The 11,058-nt window shown below is 40.0% G+C and overlaps 1 protein-coding gene across 2 annotated transcripts in view; it reads left to right on the forward strand.

Annotated features, from left to right (window-relative positions):
- DHX16 (DEAH-box helicase 16) overlaps positions 1 to 11,058 on the forward strand; it is a 15,566-nt gene continuing 4,508 nt past the window's right edge. For both annotated transcript variants that reach the window (XM_074264805.1, XM_074264806.1), the window contains exons 1-12: positions 1 to 502; positions 1,635 to 1,876; positions 1,978 to 2,143; positions 2,476 to 2,532; positions 3,377 to 3,631; positions 4,911 to 5,114; positions 5,194 to 5,382; positions 5,832 to 5,942; positions 6,096 to 6,211; positions 10,131 to 10,341; positions 10,466 to 10,564; positions 10,739 to 10,891. In XM_074264805.1, the coding sequence (XP_074120906.1) occupies positions 296 to 502; positions 1,635 to 1,876; positions 1,978 to 2,143; positions 2,476 to 2,532; positions 3,377 to 3,631; positions 4,911 to 5,114; positions 5,194 to 5,382; positions 5,832 to 5,942; positions 6,096 to 6,211; positions 10,131 to 10,341; positions 10,466 to 10,564; positions 10,739 to 10,891 (2,010 nt within the window). In that variant the 5' untranslated portion in view covers positions 1 to 295. The remainder of the gene's footprint in view (positions 503 to 1,634; positions 1,877 to 1,977; positions 2,144 to 2,475; positions 2,533 to 3,376; positions 3,632 to 4,910; positions 5,115 to 5,193; positions 5,383 to 5,831; positions 5,943 to 6,095; positions 6,212 to 10,130; positions 10,342 to 10,465; positions 10,565 to 10,738; positions 10,892 to 11,058) is intronic.

The following is an 11,058-nucleotide window of genomic DNA, read 5'->3' on the forward strand; positions in this document are numbered from 1 at the left end:
AGGAAGCAGGGCGGGACTTAAAAACCGGAAGTTTTGCTTTTCTCAGCCCTACGAAAGTTCCTTTTTCGTTAACTGCCGTTTCCTGCTCGTTTCCGTAGGTTCGGCACGGAAATGTTGGGCGTCTGGGGCCACCGGCCCTAAGAAGCCCCTCCCCCTCCCCGCTCGATTTTTTCTGTAGAGAGGAAGAGCGTCCTTTTCGAGCGCCCGCGCCCGCACCGTGGCTTTTGCAGCCGCTGCGGAGATCGCTCGGGCCGGAGCTCTGGAAGGCGTAGCGGGCTGACGTTCCGCAGTCTCCATGGCGACCTCGGCCGGATTGGAGCGCTGGGTGCAGGACGAGCTGCACACCGTGCTGGGCTTGAGCGAGCGGCATGTCGCGCAGTTCCTCATCGGCACGGCGAAGCGCTGTGTTACGGCCGATGAATTCGTGGAGCGGTTGCGAGACACGGGGACCCTGGACTTCAGCGGGCCGGCTCGAGACTTTGCTCTGAGGCTCTGGGCCAAGGTGCTTAGGGCCGGCCCGGGGAGAGAAGCCCGAGGAGGGGGTTGGGGGGTGTGGAGAAACTCGGGTCCGGTTCTGGTTTGTGAAATGACAGCGGTAGAGGGCCCTCCGGTCTCCCGGCCGTGGTGAGGTTGAGGAGTCATGGGTAGTTGTGAAGCGTTCCATAAATGCTAGTGAGGCTGCAGCCACGGGACGGCCTGCGGGGCTCACCGGGGAAGATGAAACAGGTGTGCTACCACGGAGGGAGAGCTTCGGTCACAGAAACACAGGGACTGTTTCGGTTTAGCATCAGTGGGAGTAATTCAGAAATATTTGTTGTCCGTCCACTACTAGATGAAACTGCAAAGTCTGTGGGAGTTCCTGTTCTCCAGACTTGGTTGGTTTAGTTATGAGATAGAACACCAGTAATTTGCACATAGTAAGTGATGTTTGAGAGGAACAAAACAAAATGCCATGGGAAATTTAAAGGGAAGGACCATTAAGGATCCAGGGATCAAGAAAAAGAGCTTCCTTCTCATTCCTCCCCACACTGCACTCTCACCCCATCACCCCAATCCGCAACTGGGGGAGCTGTGGCCGTAGGCTAGTGGTAGCCTCTAAGAGTAGGGGATTCAGAAAGGCAAAAGACAGCCCCTGCTCCTAGGGGAGCTCGCTGTTTACTGGGAGAGGTACCTGGCTTATGAAGAGTAGCAAAGGAAATAAAAAGCTTTTGTGAAAACTGAGGACTTTTAGGGGAAGGGTATATAATGAATAATGTAAGTTAAGTGCTTTAAGTAAGGTACTCAGTTAGGCACTCTTTCTGTTGTTTGCTTGAATTTTGTTTTATTTCCCAGTTTTTTTTTCTTCCTTAATCAGATTTTACAGTATAAACATGTATACATATATTGTATTTGACATATATTTTAACATATTTAACATGTATTGGACTACCTGCCATCTAGAGGAGGGAGAGGGGGAAGGAGGGGATAATTTGGAACAGAAGGTTTTGCAAGGGTCAGTGTTGAAAAATTACCCATGCATATGTTTTGTCAATAAAAAGCTTTAATTAAAAAAAAAAAAAAAGAAAAAGAAAAAGATATTGAGATAGGCAAACAGAGCTAGCAGCTGATAGCCCTGTCATCCCTTCCTTTCCTAGGTTCCACGGAAAGCAGTTGTAGAAAGACCAGCCCGAGTAGCAGAGCGTGAGGCTTTGGCTTTGCTAGAGAAGAACCGTTCATACCAGCTTCTGCATGAAAGTGAAGAGAGTGATGAGGAGATCCAGGGTTCAGTGAGAAGTGGATCCTTAAAAAAGAATAAGAAACGGAAACATCTTAGAAAGAAAACCCAGGAAGAGGAGGAGGAAGAGCAAGACTCTGAGGAGGACAAGAAAAAGACAAGGTAAGGACAGTGGAGTTTGGGTAAGAAAACTAAGAGTTGTGATTCAGAATATGGTTAAGACTCTTTCTCTCTCGTTTCACCTACCATCTACTGGTCTATAGAGTGAATGAGACCAACAAGAAGCAGAAGCCAGAGTCAGAAGATGAGTGGGAACGAACTGAGAGAGAAAGACTTCAGGACCTGGAGGAACGTGATGCTTTTGCTGAACGTGTACGAAAGAGGGACAAAGAGCGAACACGAAACATTTTGGAACGGTCAGACAAAAAGGTGCATAGTTGTTGTTGTATCTTACAACAGTTTAAACAGAGAAGTGGTGCCCAAAGAGACATTCTCTGTAGTTTCATATTCTTGATGCTCTTGTCATCCCATAGATGGGAGTCCTCAGGAAGACCACTGGTTCTTTATAGCCCTGGGTTTGTTGTTATTTTGGCAAGTACAGGATTTCTTAAGCCTCATTTTAGGCATCTGTATTCAGACACTTCTTCCCATAAGATACAATGACCCGCTAATCTCTCTCCATAATCCATATATAGATGATCACCTATAGAGGTGAGGGTGGGAATTTGTTGCCTTACCTTTCTCATTATTTCTCCTTCTAGGCATATGAAGAGGCTCAAAAGCGCCTTAAAATGGCAGAAGAAGACCAGAAAGCAATGGTGAGTCACATCCCCAAGGTATGTTGGGTCAAGATTAGACACCAAAAAGATCTCCTGTGTGATATAATGGAAAGAGGACTGAACTTGGGAGTCAGAGGATCTAACAGACTCCAGCTTCTATTTGACCTTGGGCAAGTCACTTAGCCATTTTGGGTCTTGTGTAATTCATTTGTAAAATGAGTTGAACTAGATGACTTATTATATAGATTCTCTTACCTCTGCATGTCATATTCTAGCAGCTTTCAGATCTTGAGATAGCTGTAGCTGGGAATTAGGATTACATGTAGACACTGTAGCAAGAGTTACAAAGGGTAATCATGGTAATCAAGACTTTCTATAGAGGAGATAAACTTCTCTTGGAGGTTGTTATATCATTGATGAATCTGCTATTGAATGTTAGCTCAGCATTCAAAAAAGGAGTTGCTGGATAGATGTCAAGGTACACTGGCTGTAAAGTCCTCTGCCTAATCATTCATCCTGGGGAAGCTGATCTTTCTAATTCTTATGAGATACAGTAGAAAAAGCACAAGATTCTGAAGCTCTGGATTGGAAAGTATGAGTCAACTATATTATAGAATAATTTTACAGTGCAGAGTGAAATAATTTTACATATGTATTATAATGGAAGGGATTATGGTCTAATTGCAAGATAGACTTTTTTCTTTTTCCCAGGAAACCCCAATTAGACCTAGAAAGGCTATAGATAATAGGAGACATTAAGCTCCCTTTTAAATTTTATACTTATCTATTTCAGATGTGAAATCAGGAAAAGTTAAGTATTTATGTATATGGTGAGATCTGCCCCTGAACAGAAAGAGATAGAGATGCCTTCTTCCTAATACAGATACCTGAGCTCCGAAAGAAATCTAGGAGAGAGTATCTTGCAAAGCGGGAACGTGAGAAGCTGGAGGATCTGGAGGCAGAGCTGGCAGATGAGGAATTTCTTTTTGGAGATGTGGAGCTGAGCCATACTGAAAGACAGGAACTCAAATATAAGAAGAAAGTACGGGATCTGGCCCGGGAGTACAGGGCAGCTGGAGAGCAAGAGAAGCTAGAGGCAACAACTCGATACCATATGCCAGAAGAGACTCGTGGACAGGTAAGGGAAAAGGAAAGGGGATTGGTAGCTCTGGATCTCAGGAAAAGAAGGAAAGCTTGTACAGGATTATTTAAGGGTGGAGGTTGTGATCAGGGACCAAATATCTGTATCATTTGTTCTCTCTTTCATGCTGACTTGTTGAAGTTTAGGATTTTTGTAAATATATTTTATTTTTCTTAGTTCTCACCCCCATAGTTGTAACTAAAGAAATGAGTAAGCCAAACTGATACAATGATTAGTCTAATGGTCTGTTCCATCTGCAATTATCTGCTTGCACTATGTCATCCCATCCTGAATTGCCCTCAAAACCTCCAAAAGTGGTTTCCACATTTACTCCCTGGGATTGTAGTTATATTAAATCTGAATCCAGGTGCCTTATAATATTATTGCATTTGGTTTTGATGGATTTTAAAAAATTACGCCTAAACTTTGACATGTATGGATGCCCTCCACCTCAATCTGTTTTTTTTTTCCTTAATATTTTTCCTAGTTATATTTAAAACAATTTTTTTTTAACATTTTTAAAAACATTTTGAGTTCTAGATTCTGTCCCTTATCCCAACTCCAAATTTCCATTAAGAAAACATTTGTGAAATTCTTTAAAAACATTTCCATAAAAGTCATAGTGTGAATGAACACATAGTTTTCCCACCCTAATTTAAAAAAACTCTCAAGAAAAATAAAGTTTAAAAAAAAAGTATGATTCAATCTATATTCAGACACAATCAGTTTTTTCTCTGAATACGGATAGGATTTTTCATCATTTAGTTGTGGATCATTGTATTCTGAGAATAGCAAAGTCATTTATAGTTGGTCATCTCAGAACATTGCTATTGCTTTGTATACAGTATATTTCACTTGCTTGAGTTCATGAGATCTTTCCAGGTTTTTTCTTTTTTCTGAGAACATCCTGCTAAACATTTTTTATAGAACAATATTCCATGACAATCACATGTCGCAGTTTATTCAGCTATTCTCCAATTGATGGGCATTTTCCTTTTTTTTTTTTTTTTTTTTAATTTTTTTTTATTTGCCCTTAAGAGCTGCTACAAATTATTTTTGTACATTTGTACCTTTTCGTTTTTTTTTTTTTTTTAATCTCTTGGTATTCACACCTAATAGTGGTATTATTGGGTCAAAAATATGCATGAATTTGTAGTCCTTTGGATATATATAAATTCACCTTTTGATCATTTATCAATTGGGGCATACCTCTTAAAAAATTTTTTTTTTGAATTCAGTTCCCTCTGTTTGCATCTTGGTCTCTCTCATCCCTTAGCCAACTCGCAGAGCAGAACTGGTGGAAGAAGAGTCAGGAGCTCCAGGCGAAGAGCAGAGGCGTTGGGAGGAGGCTCGTTTAGGGGCAGCTTCCCTTCGATTTGGAGCAAAAGATGCTGCCCCCTCTGAGTCCAAGTATCAGCTGGTGCTAGAAGAAGAGGAGACCATTGAATTTGTTAGAGCCACTCGGCTTCAGGGTGATGAGGTCAGAAGAGGTTATGAGGGTGGAATCTGGAAGGAAAGGTGAATTGGAGTCTAGAGCTCTCATCTTCCACTCTTCTTAGGAACCATCAGCTCCACCTTCTTCTGGGGACCAACAGAAAGAATCAATCCAAGCTGTTCGACGTAGTCTTCCTGTTTTCCCATTCCGAAATGACCTTCTTGTTGCCATTGCCAACCATCAGGTCCTTATCATTGAGGGTGAAACAGGGTCAGGGAAGACTACACAGATTCCCCAATACCTCTTTGAGGAGGTAGGTAGGACATTACCTGCTCCCACCATTTGCTTATTATTCTAAGCCTTCTATGGAAGATACTTCTCTGATGTCCCTCCCCAGGTAGCCTCTTGCCTTCTTAAATGTTATTGAAGAACTAGGGATCCACTGTTTTAATTCTTGCTTTTCTTCCTCTTCTTTTTTCATTATCCTTTGTTTACTTTTTCTTTCTCCTTTTTTTCTGCCTCTCTCTCCTCTCTGCTTCTTGCTCTCTCATTCCTTAGAACCATTTGAATGTTAGGTACTAGGGCTGTCCATAGTCAAGTAAGGACTTCTTCAGAGGACCCTAGGCCAACTTGCCTATGTTATCTATATCTTGAATCTTGCAAAGCCTTCTTTAATTCCTTGGGGGGAAATACAGCAGTGGGAAAAAGCCTAGACATTTTCTACTTCCCTCAAACTGCTATTCCTCCCAACATTTATCCCAGGGTTACACACAAAAAGGAATGAAGATTGCCTGCACCCAGCCTAGGAGAGTGGCGGCCATGAGTGTGGCAGCTAGAGTGGCCCGGGAGATGGGGGTGAAGCTGGGAAATGAGGTGAGCTCCATTGTGACAGAAATTGTGTGAAGAGTGTGTTTCTCTGACCTCCTCTTCCCTCAGGAACTCATGTATCATAGCTTCTCTTTCTCCAGCTTCCTGTTCTTAATTATCCAAAAATTTTTTCAATTTTACATTCTCACCTGTCCCTAGGTTGGCTATAGTATCCGTTTTGAGGACTGCACCTCAGAACGGACTGTTCTAAGATACATGACAGATGGGATGCTTCTTCGAGAGTTCCTTTCTGAACCTGACCTTGGAAGTTACAGGTAGTGAATTTCTATGTCTTGTTTAACAAAAGCTCTGTTATTAGAGCTACTCCTAGTGTTTTTTCCTTTTTGCCACTTCAGTCTTTGGTGCTTAAATATCTTCTCAATCTGTTTCAAGTCGTCTTAGAACTAGCTTCCTCACATCTAAAGATAATATGTAGATAAGACTTGGGGGGTGTAAGTGATATTACCAAAGGCCTCTCCCTCTCTTCACCAAAATCTCATCTTCTGTATAAACTGGAGGATTATAGAGTTAAACATTTTGAAAATGTCCCACATCTTTAGGAGATTTTCTGAGAAATTTACACAGAATCAGCAACACCAGAAAGGACCCTTGGGCTCCTTCTAGTTGCTTTCAGAAGTGCCAATTTATATCCATGAAGAATTACAAATGAAGAGATGAAGCTCGGATGAGTTGAGAGGTGTAACCAGGAAAATAGAATTGTAAACAGACAGTCTGTGTCAGTTGTCAAGAGTAGATAAACGAAGTCTTTAGATTTGGTATCAAAGGCTTCTCATTGCAGAATGCTCTTGGATTTCTGAGGTGTCAGCAGTCAGGAAGATGTTAACCATTGTTAACAATAGCCTTTATTGTCATCTAACCTAGGATACTTCCATAGAACATTTTAAAAAAATGTTTTCTTGATGCTATTTTAAAAAACATATTTGTCACTTGCCAGTAGCAATTTGCTACTGTCTTGTAACATCCTTTGTAACAAAGGAACATAATTAAATACAAACCAGAAATGGACTATATCAACATATAGCAACATTCTTTATTCATCCCATCACTTTCTACTAAGAAGTATGAGGAATACATTCCATCATTGATTTCTTAGAATCAAGATTGGTTCTTATATTAATCTGAGTTTTTATGCATTTTAGTTTTTTTTTTTTTTTTTTTTTTTAACATTATTGGAGTCACTATATATTCTTTTGGTTCTGCTTTTTCCATTTTATCATTCATACAAATCTCCAATTTCCCTGTATTCCTATGACTCTATAAAATATTATGCCATTATATTAATATGTCATGGTTTGTTGAGTAATTCCCCAAAAGGTGGGCAAAACGTTTGCGTTTTTGATACTTCAAAAGTATTCTGTATAAATAATGGGACTTAAACTTTCACTTTTTACTTTCTTGGGATACCATACCCCAGCCTCGTTGTCTTTACCTTTTGTCATTATTTCTCCTGAGTCTTTTCTGAAAACAGCCAGGGACTTAAATAAGGCCTCCACAGACATTCTATCTTTAGGCAGAAAGACTGATTCATCCAGTTTTCTGGATGTTGGCAAATGTTGCTACTATGAATCCCCCTGCCCTCCAGCCAGTATGGTCCTTTGTTCTTACATATAGCTATTTTCTGCTTTGGGTCCTTAGCCAACTTCTTTGCACTTAGTTTAGTCATCTATAAAATGATGAATTGTACTAGATGACCTTTGAGGTCCCTTCTAGCTCTCAATGCTAAATAGTTTTTTCCCCCTTACATTTTCTTTAATAACTTTTTATTGACAAAACATATGCATGGGTAATTTTTCAACATTGACCCTTGTAAAGACTTCTGTTCCAACTTTTCCCCTCTTTCCCTCCATCCCCCCCCTAGATGGCAGGCAGTCCCATACATGTTATACATGTTAAAGTATATGTTAAATACAATATGTGTATATATATTTATACAATTCATCTTGTTTCACAAGAAAAATCAGATTTAGAAAGAAGATAAAAATAACCTGGGAAGAGAAAAATGCAAGCAAACAACAACAGAAAAAGTGCAAATGCTATGAGTCCACACTCATTTCCCAGTGTTCTTTCTCTAGGTGTGATTCTGTTTATCACTGATCAATTGGAACTGATTTGGATCCTCTCATTGCCAAAGATAGCCACTTCCATCAGAATTGATCCTCATATAGTAATATTGTTGTTGAAGTGTATAATTATCTCCTGGTTCTGCTCATTTCACTTAGCAGTAGTTCATGTCAGTCTCTCCAAGCCTCTCTGTATTCATCCTGCTGGTCATTTCTTACAGACCAATAATATTCCATAACATTCATATACCACATTTTATTCATCCATTCTCCAACTGATGGGCATCCACTCAGTTTCCAGTTTCTACTCACTCCAAAAAGGGCTGCCACAAAAATTTTTGCACATGTGGGTCCCTTTCCCTCTTTAATATCTCTTTGTGATATAATCCCACTAGAAACACTGCTGGATCAAAGAGTATGCACAATTTGACAACTTTTTGAATATAGTTCCAAACTGCTCTCCAGAATGTTTGGATCCATTTACAACTCCATCCACAATGCATCAGTTCCATTTTTCCCATATCCCCTCCAACATTGTGCATTATCTTTCCCTGTCATTCTAGGCAATCTGACAATTGTATAATGGTATCTCAGAGTTGTCTTAATTTGCATTTCTCTGATCAATAGTGATTTGGAACATTCTTTTATATAAGTACATATAGTTTCAATTTCATCATCTGAAAATTGTCTTTCAAATCCTTTGACCATTTATTAATTGAAGAATGGCTTGATTTCTTAAAAATTAGTCAATTCTCTATATATATTGGAAATGAGGGCTTTATCAGAACCTTTAACTGTAAAAATGTTTTCCTAGTTTATTGCTTCCCTTCTAATCTTGTTTGCATTAGTTTTGTTTGTACAAAGGCTTTTTAATTTGATATAATAAAAATTTTCTATTTTGTGATCAATAATGATCTCTAGTTCTTCTTTGGTCACAAATTTCTTCCTTCTCTACAAGTCTGAGAGGTAAACTATCCTATATTCCTCTAATTTATTTATGATCTTGTTCTTTATGCCTAAATCATGGACCCATTTTGATCTTATCTTGGTATATGGTATTAAGTGTGGGTCCATGACTAGTTTCTGCCATACTAATTTCCAGTTTTCATCTCTTGCCGTTGTATTTTGTTGGTGATGTATAAAAATGCTTAGGATTTATGTGGATTTATTTTGTATCCTGAAACTTTGCTAAAGTTGTACATTATTTCTTTTTAGTAGAATCTCTAGAGTTCTCTAGGTATACTATCATATCATCTGCAAAGAGTGATAATTTGGTTTCCTCATTACCTACTCTAATTCCTTTACTCTCTTTCTCTTATTACCAAATACAATATTGAATAGTAATGGTGATAATGGGCAACCTTGTTCCACTTTGATTTTATTGGGAATGGTTCCAGTTTATCACCATTACATATGATGCTTACTGACAGTTTTAAATAGAAAATGCTGAATAGTTTTTGACTAGTCTTCCATCATTATCAATTACATAATGTTTGGAGATTTATAGAGCACTTTCTTAAGATGTACTTCCAAGGGCCTTCTGTTTCCACTGCTTTGGTCTTTCCCTCCCAGATTTTATTAAAAAATTTTTTTGACTAGGTGAAAGGATGTTCTTTGCTTCAATTGCTACCTAGTCTTAATCACTGAATAGGTATGGCATCAATCAAACTGAGGTCTGTTGAAGACTTTATTTTAAAGAGCTAAAGCCATCTCAAGTCCTTATCTATATCTGGCCCCTAGACCCAAATGACTGTGGAGACGGAAGTGAGGTGGGTGACCTTCTATAGCCCTCCATCACTTAAATCCCTCTCACTTGCATGTCATGCATGGCATTATCTCCCTGATGTCATGGTCCTCTTCAAGAACTAAAGACAAACATTTCTTTGTCAAGACCTGCCTTCAGATCTTCCTGATACTACCTAACCTCATGAGAGCTTAATTTTTTGATAGTTCTTTTCAGCAAACATTTATCAAGCAGCTATCTTTTCCCCTAGTTCCAACCATTTACCAACAGTTTTTCTTAGGGACCCAGAGTCCCAATCCTTGCCTTTTTGTTTCAAGCTTTTTGCTCCCTTATGATCTCTTAACTTTTTATCCTTTCTCTTTACTGCAGTGTGGTAATGGTGGATGAAGCTCATGAACGGACTCTACATACAGACATACTGTTTGGGTTGATCAAGGATGTTGCTCGATTCCGCCCCGAACTCAAAGTTCTGGTGGCTTCTGCCACACTGGATACTGCTCGATTCTCAGCTTTCTTTGATGATGCTCCTGTTTTCCGGATCCCTGGCCGAAGATTTCCTGTTGACATCTTCTATACCAAGGTACCTCCTAGGGAAGGGAAATCTGGAGAGGCGGGTAGAAAGGTTGAAGGGGCAAGATTGGGAGACAGAATCTGTAAATATTCTGATTTTTAATTTTTACCCCTTGACTTCCTGTGATCCACAGGCTCCAGAGGCAGATTACTTAGAAGCCTGTGTAGTATCTGTGCTGCAGATCCATGTCACTCAGCCCCCTGGAGACATTCTGGTATTTCTGACTGGACAGGTGAGCCAAGGCAAAAGAGGGGATAAGGCCTTTGTGCCCTGGAGAAAAGAAGGGCACGAGGATGAGGTAGCTTTTTTTGGCTTCCTGTGACACTACTCCTCCCCTCATATATTCCACCCCTTCACATATTCCTCTTACTCTCACACATTTTCTTTACTCTCATCATTACTATAGGAAGAGATTGAAGCAGCTTGTGAGATGCTACAGGATCGTTGCCGGCGCTTGGGTTCCAAGATCCGGGAGCTATTAGTGCTGCCCATTTATGCAAACCTACCTTCTGACATGCAAGCTCGAATCTTCCAGCCAACACCCCCTGGAGCACGAAAGGTTAGCCTAGGGGATTTCTTTTCTTCTTCCCTCTCTCTCTCCTTGGAAATGTCCAAATTTTAAGTCATAGGAATTAGGATTTAAAACTGGAAGGTGCCTCTCATGTTACTGTAGATAGGCCTAGAACTGTGATATGAACTCAAAATTCTTTGGAAATTCAGTTTTTG

This window comes from Sminthopsis crassicaudata, chromosome 4, assembly GCF_048593235.1.
Source record: "Sminthopsis crassicaudata isolate SCR6 chromosome 4, ASM4859323v1, whole genome shotgun sequence".
NCBI lineage: Eukaryota > Metazoa > Chordata > Mammalia > Dasyuromorphia > Dasyuridae > Sminthopsis > Sminthopsis crassicaudata.